Source organism: Pholis gunnellus (genome assembly GCF_910591455.1).
Source record: "Pholis gunnellus genome assembly, chromosome: 8".
Lineage (NCBI taxonomy): Eukaryota > Metazoa > Chordata > Actinopteri > Perciformes > Pholidae > Pholis > Pholis gunnellus.
This window is the reverse complement of record NC_136534.1, coordinates 13,677,533-13,695,037: the sequence shown is the minus strand read 5'-3', so window position 1 is coordinate 13,695,037 and position 17,505 is coordinate 13,677,533. Positions and strand designations below refer to the sequence as shown.

General features: G+C 40.9%; 1 protein-coding gene across 2 annotated transcripts in view; it reads left to right on the top strand.

The window, feature by feature from the left end:
- Positions 1-14,261, top strand: part of aplp1 (amyloid beta (A4) precursor-like protein 1) — a 31,044-nt gene extending 16,783 nt beyond the window's left edge. The window contains exons 2-17 of one of the 2 annotated variants that reach the window (XM_079164342.1): positions 2,231-2,410; positions 3,407-3,536; positions 5,067-5,179; positions 5,623-5,816; positions 5,913-6,211; positions 7,177-7,304; positions 8,340-8,414; positions 8,516-8,674; positions 8,766-8,894; positions 9,373-9,472; positions 9,609-9,776; positions 9,920-9,940; positions 10,054-10,121; positions 10,235-10,300; positions 10,446-10,589; positions 11,261-14,261. In XM_079164342.1, the coding sequence (XP_079020468.1) occupies positions 2,231-2,410; positions 3,407-3,536; positions 5,067-5,179; positions 5,623-5,816; positions 5,913-6,211; positions 7,177-7,304; positions 8,340-8,414; positions 8,516-8,674; positions 8,766-8,894; positions 9,373-9,472; positions 9,609-9,776; positions 9,920-9,940; positions 10,054-10,121; positions 10,235-10,300; positions 10,446-10,589; positions 11,261-11,359 (2,073 nt within the window). In that variant the 3' untranslated portion in view covers positions 11,360-14,261. Of the gene's footprint in view, positions 1-2,230; positions 2,411-3,406; positions 3,537-5,066; positions 5,180-5,622; positions 5,817-5,912; positions 6,212-7,176; positions 7,305-8,339; positions 8,415-8,515; positions 8,675-8,765; positions 8,895-9,372; positions 9,473-9,608; positions 9,777-9,919; positions 9,941-10,053; positions 10,122-10,234; positions 10,301-10,445; positions 10,590-11,257 lie in introns of both variants that reach the window. The other variant, XM_079164341.1, reaches the window with a different exon arrangement.
- The last annotated feature ends 3,244 nt before the right edge of the window (positions 14,262-17,505 follow it).

Genomic DNA, 17,505 nt, shown 5'->3' with positions numbered 1-17,505 from the left:
GAGAGATATATCTATTTAGACATTAGCTCAGCAGCTACACTAGACGGACTGTTTCAGCAGCTTCAGCAGTGTTTTCTTGTGCCCCTCCAACGATACTCTTAACCAATAAAAAGCTTCAATTCAGCACTATCAATAGCTCACACTTGTCATTCAGTTCTCTAGAATAGAACATTTGATAGTGTGAAACTTGAAATAAGACTGACATTTAAACATGAATTGTCTGTGAACTTATTACAAATAATAGATCAGCAATGTCGCCAAAGCACACTATAGTTATTTTAGATTTTTAAATATATTTTCCATGCCTTAAAGCAGCCATTGTTTTCATTCATTTTAACTCTGGGGGATCATTAACTTGCAGGGACTTGAAACTTGCCTGAGATGGGTACTCCATCACAGTGAAGTTGTCGGCACTTGCGACAATATTGTCAAAAAAGCCGTAAGGCAAACAATGGGAAAATATTCCCGAAAAGGAGATGGTCAATTTTATAGCTTTTAAAAATATAGTCAAAGAGTTAATCTGTCCTGTAGCATGTTGACTGTCTATAGCAACTTTGGAAGCATCTATTGATTTATATTCAAACAATATTCAAATTAATTGGGGGGGGGGGATATGTGGCCTATAAGGTATATAAATGCATTCATAAATCTGAAAAACTCTACACTCTATGCTTTGGGAAATGGTCAGCAGTAATGAAAAGTAGATCCGTAATTTGTAAGAAATCTGCTAGGACATGCAGAAACACAAACTCCTCTTAGCATAATTATAATGCATAGACTGCTGAGGGCCTTTTATATTTATTGTACATTTACTCAAAGGGTTTTATATATTTATTTTATTCTGTGTGAATTTTAATTAGGACTTCAAACACTTGAGCTCCGGTCGGCCAAAGCAGGGCTTCCCTTTGATCAGGCGTCACTCTGCCATATTTTATCTCCTCTGCTTCTTCCCTTTGGGCAACTTCCTTCTAATTGGCTCAGGGTTGCTCATCTTGTCTGTCGTCAGTAGGTCTATCTCTCTGTCTGTCAGCGCAGATCAAAGGATATGAGCTATACATAGGCTCTGGGGCACAGGATGCCTTTTGAGGAGTTGTAGGGGTTTGACAGTAAACATTATCACATGTACTGTACCGTGAGTTACAGTCAAAAGATAAACTGAGGAACCACATCTTTTACTTCAGCTAAGTGACCTGCAAAAGACTATGTGCATGTGTTTGGTAAACAACGCATTTATGCTCAAGACACGACTCAGACATCCAGGGAACCATGATTGATTGATATTTTCTCATGATTCTTGAGGCCTCGCTGCCGTCACATTTTCTGAACAACATGTTTTGTCTGTTAAGGCAGGTGACGTTCTTGTTTGTGCTGTTTATAGACTTTGTCTTTCTCCTACCTAACCCTTCCCCTCCTTTATTCCTCCCTGGACTCTCTCTGTCTCTGTGCTGTGTGTTAATGTAGTGAAGTGGCCCATCGGTCAATGAGCTTGTATTAACACCTGACTCCCAGCCCTAGCTGCTGCGTTTCTTCCTTTATGTGGGGTCCCCTGGGCCTTCCCCCAGGCAGAGGTAACATATCCCTCGATCAATAACAGCATCCTAGAATGCTGCTGGAGGAGGGGAAGGGGGGGGGGGGGGGGGGGGGGGGGGGGGGGGGGGGGGGGGGGCAGGCAGGCAATCTTTTACATTGTTTTGTATAATTTTGCTATACGCCTTCCTTTTCATCCACCGTCCATTCCTTCTTTTCTCAGCTGTCACAGCTGTCAGCTAACAGGGAGCATAGGTCACCAGTCGATTACTCAGGTCTTTTATTGCCACGTCTTGTCATTCACTTCACAGTTTTTTCAACAGTGAGTCTTCTATGGATCTTACCTGAATATTTAGGTTTTCCAATATTGACTTTAAGCTTGCAGGGTGCACTCAATTCTCCCATGCATTAGCTACTCCTTCCTTTCTCTACATTCTCGCCTCTCTGTTTCGATCTTACACTCACTCAATCACTCAGTCTTGCACCCTGGCTTACACTCTTGGTCTAATGTTGGATAGTGCTGGAGTGCATTTAGGAATTATCTGTGGTCTACCCGCCATGGATCAGCTTCAAACACAATATAATCTGCCACCGTGTTTGTATCGACTCCTTCTCATCTCTCTTTTCTCTCTCTCTGTCTCTCCCAAACACCCTCCCTCCCCCTCCCCCTCCCTCTCCCTCCCCCTCCCCCTATGCTCTCTAGGCTCTGGCCATGACCGAGGTGAACGGGCCAAGCATCCAGGTGGCAGAGCCGCAGATCGCCATGTACTGCGGCCGTCAGCTCCTGCACATGAACCTACAGACTGGCCAGTGGGAGCCGGATCCTCAGGGCCACCAAGGCTGCTTCAAAGAGCCCGGAGAAATCCTTTCCTACTGTCAGGAGGTAGGGTCCTGAACCATGCAAGGGAAACAACATAAACTTGCACCACTGTAAAGAACACCAGCCCGGATTAATACGTCCGACAGCAGATCTCCCTTAGTGGCAAAGAGCTGGTTTTGAAAGAATGCAGCATGAAATCAGCACTGTAGAAGACTTCAAGTAAAACGATGCATTCTTATTCTCTAATTGGGTTTGTCTAACACCTGTCCTATAAATCTATATATTTAACCATATATAGTGAAGTGATGGTGGCCTGTTGGAATATTGCAATATTTCATTTGTAGCACCATCTACTTTTCCTCATCTTGTTACCTGATATGTGTACTCTTTAACATCTACTGTCGGGTAATCAATGGTACACATACTCTCCGCAAACTCCTCCTTCAGAAATATGTATTTGAAGTGCCACAGTAAAGGCAACCAAGCGCCATCTGGAGGTCGAAAAAAGGCGTTGCTGCAACAGAGAGCAGCAGCCACGGACCTGAATGGACTGTAATGCGATTTAGCAGACACATTATGCATCTGTGGAGGCTTTTACACAAAAGCCTCCCTGTTTTCCATGACATTTGTGATGAAAGCATTTTTGTGTGCATTCAGACTATTAAAGCTCATTATGAGTTTGACATATTGTCCCCAATTTTAAGTGAAAGTAGTCACATGCTAAATTGGAAATAATGAAAGACAAGATATTTACTGAAATGTTCAGTGAATATATGTGTATGGTGGCTTCAGACAAAGTTCATACACCGCTTTGTATAAGTAGTTTGAGAATATGTTGCATGACACCCTCCCTTGTCAGTCTTCTTCCCACTGACTGTGCTCTCCCTCTTCTTCTCCCCGGATCCTGCTACTTTTATTCTACCCCTCCCAACCAATTCCCAAACCTGTTCTCTAACCGATTTTCCCTCCACTGCTCCTCCTGTCTTCAAACCGTCTGTTCTGTCCATCCATCTATCTGTTTCTGTTTCATGTTGTCTCTGCATGTACCTGTACGTCCAGATGTACCCAGCACTTCCAATCTCCCATATAGAGGAGTCAAAAAGACCTGTCACCATCCCCGCCTGGTGTAAGAAAGGTTGGGGCCACTGCCAGACACACCCCTTCATAGTCCTGCCCTACCGCTGTCTAGGTAAGAACAACACCGCACCGCAAATTTCCTCCTTTATATTTCACGACTGAGGGCATGCCATCTGTATCATAATTTTTTTTTTTTTTTTAGAGAGAGTCAGGGGCATGACATGCAACAAAGGTCCACAACCAAATTCAAACCAGGAACAGTACGTGTTGTTAAGACCAACAGGACACCCATATTGAGCATTTTGGGAAAAAGGCAGATTTGCTTTCTTGCAGAGAGTCAGATCTGTCTTTTAATATGAATACAGCTGGTTAGCTTAGCATAAAGACTGGAACAAGCTAGCCTGGCTCCCTCCAAAGATAACATAATCTAAATTTAAATATGACAAATTGCCATCTTTAAACAACGGTAAAAAATGAAACAAATAGTAACACGTCACATTTCTATTATTTAGTGATATTGATCTTCTTATCTAACTCTGGATAAGAAAGCCAACGAGCGTATTTCCCAAGATCTTGAGCTGTTCCTTCCCTTGTTTTATTGCACAAGATGGGATAGGCCAGGCCACACATTTACTTTTGAAATATTTGGGGTTAACAACACATCCTTTTCAGATGTAGGGGATTCCTCAAAAACACAACACAGTCTCAATACACTATAAGACCTGACGCATTATTTCTCAATGGGACGACAATACAACAGCATGCAGTATATGGAATACAATAAAGAGCGACACAAACCATGATTCATTGTCAAATCAGAAAAATAATACATGAATTTGATCATGTCAATGCAACTAATGTGAAAGCCAACAAGATAAGCATGCTTTTAGTATCACATATGACTTAAAATTGATTTAAATCAAAATCCGTTTGCATCTCCCCCAGTGCCAGAGCTTAATGATTGCCTTACTATTTCAACACAAATAGGCAGTGATACAATGCAGGATGTGCAGTTCAACATTATTGCAGAGAGGCCATGTCTGCTGTCAGCCACTAGAGGGGCAGATAGGCTAACAATGGATGAGTGAGTGAATGAGTGAGTAATGAACAGCGAGTCGCCTTAGATTCTTATGAACAGCACGGTAGAACCGACTCTAGTTTGTTTGATTTCTACTGTACTGCCTGTTGTATCAGTGAACATTTCCCTTTATGTGTGAGCCCGAAAGACCAGCATGTCATACTCGTGCCATGTGAAGAAAGTTTTAAATAGAGTGCATAGACTATAAAACCTATTATTCATTTCTATATGGTTTATTGTATAAAACAAAGTAGTCATCTACATTCATGTTCTTTATAATACCATGTTTTATATTTACTTCATGGACTTGCTACTGTCCAGTCTGTCTTCTCAAAATGCTGATACATTACACATTAATGCTTTCTGTCAGTTCCTAATTTATGCACCCCATCCCAGTCTAACTATTCTAGTCCACTAACATACTTGTTCCATGCGTTCTTTGTATCGCATAGCTTGTATTCATTCGTATTCTCTCTTTCTGTCCTTTTTAAAGCACACTAAAAGTACTCCCACTGCTTGAAATCGTCTTACACTGACCTAAACCTTTCTTCAATCCTACTTTAGAGGGCGAGTATGTGAGCGAGGCCCTGCTGGTGCCCGACCGATGCCGTTTCCTCCACCAGGAAGAGATGGATGCATGCGAGAGTTACGTGTACTGGCACAACATCGCTAAGGAGGTGAGGAGGGTAGATAAACAGTTGGCAGATGTGACATTTTTAGATGTTTAAAATTGTGGAATGAAGACCTATGAATTAGGAAAATATACTTTTTTCAAGCCCTGTTAAAGCATGATGGAGCTTTTCCACTGGGGCAATTTCAAGTACACAATGAACTTTCCAGTGCCGATAACAAACCTCCTCTGCAGCCAGCCCGAACAGCAACAGCAGACTAGACTAGACATGTTGACACAGTTGTGTGTTGTGTGTCACGTCACACGTTATCAGTACACCTACTTGAGGTGTTTTTTTAAAGAGCAGAATGGTGGCAGAGTTCAAGCTGTAATACTCCCTCATATCACCTCCTCTCAACTTGTTATATTTTCAAAAATGAAACTCTGAATTCTGTATTGTTAACTTTTATCATCATTATATTCCAACCTCATACATTTTGCGTAATTAAGGAATGCACTGCAGACAATTTGGAGCTCCATAGCTACGGGATGCTGTTGCCATGTGGAGACCATTTCCGGGGGGTCGAGTATGTGTGCTGCCCAGGCCGAGGGACGTCCAGCGGTAAAGGAGAGACGGAGGAAAGAGACGTCCCTGCTGGTCCTCAGACACTCTCGTCTCACACCAGTGGAAAACTCAACTCTGTGTAAGATGATTCAGCGTGGCAACTCAGTTGTTGTGAAAGGATGGAGAGATTGTGTGGTAATGGTCATCAGAGTAATGACTATCCACTTCTCCACAGCACCAAAGTGACAGCCCCCACTCCGAGCCCGTCTCCTGACACAGATGTGGACGAGGCCGATATGGAAGAGGAGGATGATGAAGTGGTGGAGGAGGAGGAGGAGGAGGAGGAGGAAGAGGAAGTTGATGAAGAGGAGGCGGAAGAAGAGGAGGAAGAGGAGGTAATAGCTGTGAAAGATCCAGAGGAGTATGAATACCCCATTGACTCAGGTCCCTACCAGACATCAGACTATCTGGACTCCTACTACGAGAAAAGCCACAAACCCACCACCTCTGCACCTCTGATGAAGGGCGACAGCTGTGAGTGTCCCTAATTTGTTCTTTCATTGTTTGTAAAAAGTCTTGGCCTGCAGTGATTGTTTAGTAGCTATGGTTAACGACACAAAAAAATGTGTTTCGTCCAAAACATATGGCCAAACTCATGCATGCATGTGGTGTATGCATGCCAAAGTGTCGAACTAAAAATACATGGGGGCTGTATTCACTGCTTTATTCATTTTCAGTTTAGCCTCTCATCAGTCTATACTGACCACTGACCTCACGACATGTCATCATGCGTGTCATGTAGATCTGATAAATAAAACACACTTCTACACCCACAGCGACCTCCAGAGCTCAACATCATGCTAGTGTGCACAGTAAATGGAGAAGTTGACCACTATGCACATGAAGAGAGGGAAAGAAAAGCCAGAGCCCATCGGTTTTGAGTCGGGCATGTTATGGGGTTGTCAGAGGTTTATTAGCCCTCATGCTACTTTCTGTTAAAATCAGAAAGTACATATACTTACTTAAAACATTTTTTTTAAAACGTAATGCAATAAGGAAACACTTCTGCATTAACATTTTATTTTATTTAACTTTTACATTTATTTCAATTAAAACAAGTAGAATTTATTTCCAATTTTCCTTCATCACTTTTTCAAGAACCTTCAAATTTATTTTTCTCCAATATTTAGGATTAGTTGAAAGCCAGAAAACCCATTGTAACGTGTAATTGTGTGTCTTGTATATTTCCCTGGTCCTCTGCTGGGGTAATAAAAAATATTATTATCTTCAGTCAAAATTCTGAAAAAGCAGATGTAGTTTCCTATTGTTGCTTGTCTCAAATTGTAGTGTAAAATTGCCTTCGCTCCCTCTTGCTATTATCTCAGTCACACACTGTCACATTGTGACCAGGGCTTTTGATTACAGGATAATTGCTTTCTGGCTCTTGCAGCCTGCGTGACAGTAATAACCTCTGTTTTCTGTCCCCCCCCCCCATCTAGTGACTACACCTCGGCCCACAGATGGCGTTGATGTTTATTTTGAGAAGCCAGTGGATGACACTGAGCACGCCAACTTCCTGCGTGCCAAAACAGACCTGGAGGAGCGCAGAATGAAGCGCATCAATGAGGTGACTTTCACAGGGCTGAGACCAGGCTAATAGTTTGTTGGCTGGCAGGTCGGACTGAGACTCACTGTTCCATCGCTCTCATTTTCTAATCTAATTCTCAGAATGACATGTATTAAATGCATTCAGGGAAGGATAACAGACATTTCACATCCTTTAAAAAGAGCTGGGCGTTATGACCTAAACTATATATTATGGACAGTGGACAGTGTACGTATATTCCCATGGATACTAAACCTCCATATCATTTTAATAGAAGGATAAGAAATAGTAACCATTTATTGACATTAGTTAAAGTTATTATCAATAAACTATGAATATTCTTTGCAGTGAATGTGGCGGTAGAGTTTCAGACTGCACATGATGGAAGTTAAGAGTTTATCTCACTGCTCATCATACTGTGTTTACATGTGTGTATCTTACACACGCACAAATGCTCACAATTTTAAGAAAGCAGCTGTACAAATTCAAGATTGTGAAAGATTTGATTTGTGGTTTTACCACAAATTCCGGCTTTCATCAGCGCAGCTAAGCACATCTAGCTCAACAGTTTAGATAAGCACTTGTCTTTACAGATGCACAGTTACGATGTGCTAACTGTTCTTTCATGGCTACCCTTCTATGTAAAATAGGATAACGTAGTAAGTCAGACATTGATGTCTGCATCATGGTTTTTTTGAAAACGTTTTTGTCTTGTCTTGTGAGGAAGTAATTTCTCTCAGCAAGACAGTGAATAACTGTGTTTCCCAAAGTGTCGAACTATCCTTTTAAGCCAGACATCCAAGTTTTTAAAACCAAACCTTGTCAAACTGTGAATGAAGATCAGTGACGTAGCGTTAACATGTGCACCAGTCAACAGGTATATGTAATGTGACTTCAACACATTCTATTGCTAAACAAAAGCTACAGACAAATTCATATTACGCTGCGGGCCTCTGTCAGTGTGCTGTTTATGCAGGTTATACCCTATTTCATAACTATAGTGTATGTGATACTTTTATAGAAATATACTAAGATTGTGTCTCTTCAATTCCTCAGATCATGAAGGAATGGGCAGAGGCAGACAACCAGTCAAAGAATCTGCCAAAGTCAGAGCGACAGGCACTGAATGAGGTTTGTTCACTTGCTTTATTCCATAGTTTAACTTATCCTGTGGCCATGTAGCTCTAGCTTTACTCATGCTTGCATCTACTCGCTCATCTTTCTGCCACCAGCACTTCCAGTCTGTGCTGCAAACGCTGGAGGAACAGGTCGCTGGAGAGAGGCAGAGGCTGGTCGAGACACACCTTGCCAGAGTGGAGGCCATACTTAACAACAACCGTCGCCTGGCCCTGGAGAACTACCTCACTGCCGTGCAGTCTGATCCCCCTCAGGTCTGTCTAAGATCTGCTTGAGATTCTCTCTCTGTGGTGCCCTTATCTCACTGTCTGGCATTTCCTGACTCCCTTCAACTCTGTCTTCCAGCCAGAGCGCGTGCTGCAGGCTCTGAAGCGATACATGGCTGCAGAGCAGAAGGACCGCAGGCACACTCTCAGGCATTACCAGCATATTGTGGCTGTCGACCCACAGAAGGCTGAGCAGATGAAATTCCAGGTGTGTGTCTGAGTGTGTGTGTGTGTGTGTGTGTGTGTGTGTGTGTGTGTGTGTGTGTGTGTGTGTGTGTGTGTGTGTGTGTGTGTGTGTGTGTGAGGAACTCTCTTCCAAGAGGCTTTTCGCAGACACCTGTGCTTTTGAGATGCAAGACTCCTTTTTGCTGACCATGTAACGAGCAGAGCATTGTGTGCTGAAGAGTGTCACAGATTAGTTAATAAATCCTGAACTCACAGAGGGAAACCAGCCACCAATGTTCTTTTCATTAAACCTAGATCAAAGCCAGTCTTTGCTCACTTCAAACTCAGCTTTAGACACATGACTCCAGAGAAAGTCTATCTGGGCTTTTTTCATTTAAGGAAGCAGTTCACTGCTTTTCTTTTCCCAGCTAAGACCAGTTGAAAACACTGACTCGTTCGCGCTCTGTTGGCCCTGGCTTATGTAAAAAGCTGATGTTTTTTTTTATTTTGATATTTTTCAGGTGTACACACATCTCCATGTAATTGAGGAGAGGATGAACCAGAGTCTTGCACTGCTCTACAAGGATCCTACCTTGGCTGAGGAGCTGCACAATGATATCCGTAAGCTAAACTACACGTTTGATCTGTTTTCAAATCCAGAAGACCGCCGTGTGTGAACTCTGTGGTATTTCTTGTAGTAATTCATGTTGTATCATATCTGTGTTGATTACTTTTTTTCTGTCTGTATCACCTGTAGAGGAGCTGGTCAAGGCAGAAAGAGGAGACATCAGTGAGCTCATGACCACCTCCTTCTCCGAGACCCACACCACCGAGGAGCTTCTGCCTGCTGAGAGCGAGGAGGAAAAGGATGATGAGGAGGAAGAGGAGCGAGCCTTCCAGAACAGGCCTTATCCTCCCCGCATCGGTATGTACATACATCACATACTCCTCATACACACCCAACAATTCAACATTCTTAAGTCCATCCTAGTGGTGTATGTGGCATGTAACAACTTCTCACAGGCTGCTGTCTTTAAAGATGCTTTTCCTCCTCTTTTTTCTCTAAAGAACTGCAGTCTAATAAGAAAGGTAAGCTGGTATTCAGTGTCACTAAAGCATGCTTTTTTTTTACTGTTTGCAACAATTGCAGCGTACTTATTATTGTTGCTCCCATTTAAATGTTTCATTCCTGTCATTCTTAGTGCCTGCAGTTGATGAATATGATTATACCACATCTGAAAGAGGCCCTACTTATGAATATGAGGAAAAGGTAAGATGATGATCATTTTGACCACAGATTTCAAATAGATAGATGTGTATGTATTTAATATTTCTGTGTCCCAATATTTCCCTTTTTCTGACACACATTCCCTGTCGTCTTAGATCAACACCTCTGTGGAACTCAAGCAGGTAGTCAACAAGCCTCCTGAGATCGAGAGAGACGAACTGGTAAGAGCATAATAATACATAACCCTTATAATGTTTTTGTTGAAAAATTACTGAAGAAATTAGCAGGAATTGAAATTAAAATGACCTATGTTCCTATTTGTCTCCCTTGTTTAATGTCTAAGTGCACATTTCTTTCTTTCCACAGCAACCCGATGCCTTGGAGACGTTTAACCGTGGCGCCATGGTGGGGTTGCTTGTGGTTGCTGTGGCGATTGCTATGGTGATGGTAATCAGCCTGCTGCTGGTGCGCAGGAAGCCATACGGCACAATCAGTCATGGCATCGTAGAGGTACGATCCCAGAAAGGCCTTTAAATTTAGCCAAAAGCAGTCTTAAAGGACCCCATCTGAAAGCTGTGTGTACATTACGTTTTTTCCTACAACGCTGTCTAAAGTATACCAAAAGATTTTAGATTTCAGAGTATCCATTGGCTTCCATTTATTTCATATTGTGGTAAATATGTAAACCAGTGGCTGCTTGGATGGATGGGTATCAGTCTATAAGACTTCTTTGTGCTAAATCATGTAAAAACCAGTGGTATGATGCTTTAGGTTAAAGGATTAGCTTCACATTTTTGGAAATATGTTTCTTCGCTTTCTTTGCAAGAGGTGGATATTAGGATTAATACCACTCTCACATCTGCACGGTAAATATGAGTAGTTTAGCATAAAGACCGGAAAAAGCGGGAGACAGCTCACCTGGTTCTGTCCAAATGGCAAAGTGTTTATTAGTGAGGTTTAGAGGTGCCACTCAGCAGATTTGTTTTACATGTGGAGAGAGCCAGGCTAGGTTTTTCCCCATGTTTCCAGTTTTTATGTTTAGCTAAGCTAACCAGCTGCGCATTACATTACATTCCATATTTGATAGACAATTTATTCACATCTCAGTTGATGATGCGGTACTTGCTCAGGTATTTGTCTTTAGTGTGTAATAATTTGAGCCTTTGTGTGTCTCGCAGCAGGTCGACCCCATGCTGACACCCGAAGAACGACAGCTCAACAAAATGCAAAACCATGGCTATGAAAACCCTACCTACAAATTCTTTGAACAGATGAACTGAGGTACTGGGGCTGCCAACAAGTCATGCCTGACCACTTGTTTTGTCCCGTCCCCACCCCCCACACTCCTTCCTTACAGTGGTAAAAGCTAAACGCTACACTCCCATTGACGGATTTATGATGTGTTGCAACATAAAGTAAATGAATAAGTAAGGGGTACGTCCCAAACCCATTGTAAATGACCAACAACATGTCATCATTACCAGAATGTGAATAATGAGAGAAGATACAAACTCACATCACCTATTGTAATCTAATGCTCCTCTGGGTTAGAGTCTGAGGATTGTTCTTTCCATTAGCAGTGCCACAGCATTTCATGATCCTGAAAACATTCACCTCACAGACAGGAACACCATCCCCGTGGCATGACTTGCCCTATTGCTCCTCACTAGAAACTGAAGTTGAACGGTGCGTAATGCTTCATAGTATTTATTTTTCAGTAGTAGTCTCTTTCGTTCAAATTGTACCACAGTTAGATATAATGTATCTGTGTAGATGAGTGCGAGTGAAAGCCTAGTTAAATTTTGGTCTAATTCTCAATTTGAAACCCACTCAGTGATACAAGGGCAATTACTAAGCTGATTGTCAAAACCATCCTTGCCGCCATTAGCTACTGTAACATTGGAAAATACCTCTAATATTTAGACATGAACATTAGGTGAGGATGTGGAGGTGTTTACCTTGAATGTGTGAGACATTTAGGCTTTACCTTTACAACATAGAAGGCCAAAAAGACCACGATACAGAGCTATGTGCTGGTTGTACAAATAGACATTCTGAGGATCTGCCCTCAATATTTGTATTCATTATTTGGCCAAATATACCAAATATTCAGTCAGTGAATGAGTTTATTTTATTTGTACTGCTACCTAAAGAAATGTAAACTGAATAATCAAAAGTCCGTTATTTTAATGAAAGCATGACAACTTGGTGTATGATACTGCTTTATTTATTTGTGTTGTTCCTGTCATTGCTTTTGAAAAGTCGGAAATGTCAGCGTTCAAAATTGACACTGTAAATAACGTATGAAATACATACTACTAGGTGTAGACATTTCTATGATTAATTTGCATCGATGTAATGGAATAATACATAAAAAATAGTAAATTGTGCTGTTACGAGAAGGAGAAACATTTTCCTAACATGGCTGATTGAAAACGGACTGTTGTAAAAACCAGCACAAGACAACGACAAAGTAACTTCTTTCTGAATGTATTTAAGGTAGACGTTGAGATTCCATCTTCTTTTCAGTAATGCATCATTCCCCTAGTAGACCTTCATAGGAGTAGTGAAGTTCAACACATCCAACAGACTACATGCCTGATGCCCTTCTTATCACTTCCTGTAGTAGCCTGTTCCTTTTTTACATTTGGCAGGTGTGCTTCAATGTTGTTTTACAGTTCAGAGCAGCAGAGTTTAAAGAGGCCACAGCTAAAGTAGTGTGCCAGTGTGTATAGTGAGTCCTAAAAACAGACCACACTCAGGCATGATAGTAGTTAAATATGCTGTATGTCTCTGAATCTCCCCGTTTGACCAATTTGGACTCAACAACAACGAATGTTAGTACTCTATAGTTGCTATATTTAAGTTACTCTCTTCGGAAATAGCTTTTCACTGAATGACTCATTGTAGTTTGTCATATTTATGATCAACACAGTACCCTGTATAGGTAACCAAGAAAGGGACTGCCCCTTTTTTTCTGGCTGATTGTTAACTGCTTAGTGTGTCAGGTTGAATTTCCTGAAGCCACTTTATTCTATCAGACCATCTTGGTAAAGGAAGGTCACATTGTGGGATGTTGCTTTTTGTTCATCAGTCTTTAACTATATGCTATAGTAGAGATAATACACACCAAAATTCGTTCTTAATGTATTTATTTGTTACTGGTGGAAGTTTTTTTTTTTTTTTATTATTATTAACCTGCATTTGTCCATTCAGAGGAAGAGTTGTTTACTTATGTGTTGTGTTTTTTTGTGTATAGTTAGCTTTGAAATAAGCATAAAGAGTTTGACTATCAGAGGTATGATTTAGCATTAATCTTCAGTTCCTCTCGTTAGGCAGGTTAATTGCAGGTTGCGGTTGTGTTATGACAGGTGAAGAGAAGTCATAGCCCTTGTATAATTTGTACAGCTACGTTAGTGAATGAAAACGTTGTATGTTCACAGTTTAAGTCAGTTGATCTTGTAATGATACTACTGAAACCATAGATGAGAATAAGCTTGCCTGTGTTTCCCAAACCACTTAAGGTTTCCTACCAGCATTTAGCAGACTTAGAATGGTGTATACTGTAGTTACTCAAATCACATTTGTACGTACGTCCTCTGTCAAATTCTAGACTTCTTTGTTGGTCTGTCCCCTTACTTCCCAACAAAACATAAACGTTATTGAGATTTTAATTGCTGCATTATTGCCTTTTACAATGCTGTGTTTTGGATGTAATTATTCTGTATTTTTTATTTCTATGTAATAATCAGTTGGATCAAGGGTCATGCTTTTCACTTATAATGTAAATTAAGAAGCTTGTATGAGAAAACATTGACAAGTTCATAACGTTCAAATGTAAAATATAGACAGATATATGGCCTCTGCCGAATTGACAAGGAGTGGCACTAAGCACAAGTAGAACCAAATTACTCAATTTGTGTACAGCTTGCTAAATGTTAGACATTGATTCTGTCTGTCTGATTTCAATTATACCGCATTGGTTCTAGGGATGTTGATAGCAATATCAATGAGAGAGCTGTTCTTCATTTTCATTCAGACCTTTAACCAAAGACATGCTCCACAAATAAGCAGACAGATATTCCAATTTGGCAAAATGTTCTCTGTTGTGTAACTGTATTTGCAAGCAATCTGAGGAATTAAAACTGGTCAAGCTAATCAATAGTGTAATAAAAAATGAATGACCCATAAAATACTGTGTCTGTGTTTATTGAAGTACTCCTTTACATGAATGTTTCTCTCTCTCTAAGACGTCTGACACCACTTAATCAGGAAACTTAATTCAGACATTCATCTCACAGAGGCAACATGCAGGAGATTGAAAATTGATCACGATGAAGCCTATGATGTAAAAACCAGTCATAAGGGGGGAAACTGTCTGACTAACTCATACTGGGAAATTGTGTTTTTCTTGAATCTCCTCAGTTGTATTCTTTGGAAAAGGAAACCTAAGTACACTAAGAAGACAGTAGTTTTTTGTTATATTACAGTAAAAATTGCAAATAGTTTCAAGAGTGAATGCCCAAATAAGTTTACCAACAGTGCACAAAGTGTGATTCGACAGCAATATTGATGTTAAAGCCTGAAATTCAACTCCTGCTTGTTCATGTGTCAGACATTGGCATGATATAATATATTTGACAGTCAAATGTTCTTCAAGATAAAATCTTAACCAAGATTAGGTTTAGTTGTAAGATAAGATTTTCTCTCAGTTCTCAGTATGGAGTTTCAGTGACTCCTTAAGCGACAAGTGTCATTTCTGTGAGGCCAAAATTGCAGTTCACTTCCTGTCAGGAAAAGCTACTTGTGATACATATCACCTCATTACCCTAAAATTAAGAAGACTAAATATATCTTTGATGAATTCAGTTTGAATGCCCATATTCAGATGTGTATATAAGAGCACCAAGGCTAAAACAAAGTTCTAAAAACAACGGTGCTGTACGGAGAAAACCGACCAACACCAGAGGCGTACAGTACTTGCCTGATAATCTCCAAATCATGGTAACATTGTTAGTAACTGATGAGTATTTTCCTTTGAACATAATGTAGTGCGATGAGTAAAGATGCACTGTATCTGTGGGGGTTCAATTAATTTCACTTCAAAGCAAATCATTGCTTTAATCAAATCGTAATCCTTTACTTTATGCTGTAATAAGCATCAACAAACATCAGACTGTAAAGCCAACGTTTAGATGCCTTCAGACAGTTCTCAAGCACCAATTCACCTTACACTGTCTCAAGCGTGGGTAGGGTAGGCCTCACACTTCCTTCACCCACAAATTACAGAGAAGCATCAAGCCCCAGCCTTGCACAAGTTCACTTCTTCCAAACCACAACATTGCCGGGTAGTCCTGCTTACCCAGATTACTGTGAAAACGCTCTGTGGCTGTACAGTGACAGTTTGTCATTGATGCCTCCAGTGCACGTCAGTCATCTCGGTAGAGGTTCCTCTGAAGTCGACTGCTCACGTAGCGCCACTGTGGTCATGTATGACGACTCATATTAACCCTGACTTTTATCACATTGCAGTATGCGTGTGCGTTTTGTTTAGTTCAGTAACGCTTTGATTCATTCAACAAAACAACAATACGAAACCCTTTCATATGAAGAGATTCAAAAGCTTGGTAGGTAGATCAAAGGTGAGTTTTCATCAAGTAGGTCACTTGATGAATTTAAAATTATGTTAATGAAATATCATTGACATCATATGACATGTGTGGGTGCTGAGGGACACGCTAATGCAGAATGTGCATAGATGAGCATTTACCTCAAATACCCCACACAGTTAGACACCTCAGTGAGTCAGCGTTGATGCTGGGTCTGATGGTGATTGTTAAACTGACAGTGAGGGGATAACAGGTGCTAAGGAATGTGGTGTGGGGGGCCGACAGTCTTGCTATTACTGGAAGGTGAAGCCCTATGCATCAGCTCGAGGTTACCATATAGCGCAAGATGACATTTAACAGTTGGTATAATGTTAATTTCTCTGAGCGGAATAGATGAGATCAGACTGTCCAGCGGTTTGAGTAGTACTTGACATTAACTCTGTTCTCACAACCCCCCCCCCCCCCCAGAACAAACATCAGCATATACTTAAAGTGTGGCACGTACACACAGAGATTGTTATCATGGATGGTCAGTAATTTATAGCTGTTTAAAAAAGCACATCCACTGAAAATGTAACAAGACCTAAGGAGGATATCTGAAAAAAGAAACGACATGTCACTGTTGAGTGTCACATAAAATGAACATGTCAAGCTGCGATCACTGCAACTACAAGGAAACCACCTTATGTTTAACACTACACACGTCCTTTGACCACCTAGGTGACACGTATAAAGGATGCTATATGTGCTTAAATGCAACATATTAGTAATTTAGTTATCTGTTAATGAAAGACTCAACTAAGGGTGATCTTCACGTCTGCTCAGGATGAAAGATATTTTCCTATGTGTTCAATTGTGAAAGGTTCATTATGCAAAGAAACTCCAAAACTTGTAGTCAGTATACTCATGACAGAAAAATCACAACACAGGAAAGATTGAGGGCAACATGCCAAATCTAATTTAGAAATGTACTTTTTTTTCATTATATATGTTTACATATGTTTCATACATACATACATGTCAGCTGGGATGGGCTCCAGCACCCCCATGACCCTGAAAAGGATAAGCTGTTGTGGACAATGGATGGATAATGTTTAAGAGCTACAGACCATTTTTGAATTGGTGAATGAACATTATTCCATTACCAAAAACATATTTGCCATAGAGAAAAGCCTTCAGTGCCGTTCTTTGCTCTTGTTTCAATGAAGAAATATTCCAGTTTTCTTTTCACCGATGCTATTGCAGCATCTATACTAACCTCTTCAGGAGCTGCCATTGTTGTTTAGAACCAACAAGCAGATAGGAGAAGTTTGCCTTCAGAGCTTTCTGCCAGAAAGGGTTTATTTAACCCAAAACATGATTTTTTCATTAACCTAACCAAGTAGGTTTGTTGCCTAAACCTAGAGATTTCTGGCGGAAAGCCCTGAAACTTCTCCCATATGCAACAAGCAGTCGCCTCTCTGTGTTTTCTTCTACACACCTAAGCCACGTCCATAGATGCCAGTTGCTCCTCACAAGACGCTGATGGTGTTGGTCTGCTGGTCCAGGCACTGGTTTGCCGGACACAAACGCATTACTTGAAGCCTGACATGATGGAGTTTTGTGTGATACGTTATCCTGTGATTCTGACTTGGTCTTGTGACATTGCAAGAATCCTGCTGCCGTGCAAGGTACGTTTTTCATTTTGGTCCCATCTGTAACTGTATTCTATTCTCCAAAAACATGGACTCTGAGTATTGTATTGTTAACTTTGGTCTACTACAAAGCTTTGTTTTGCACCCATTGCTGATTCAAATCTACATTATATTTCTGAGCTT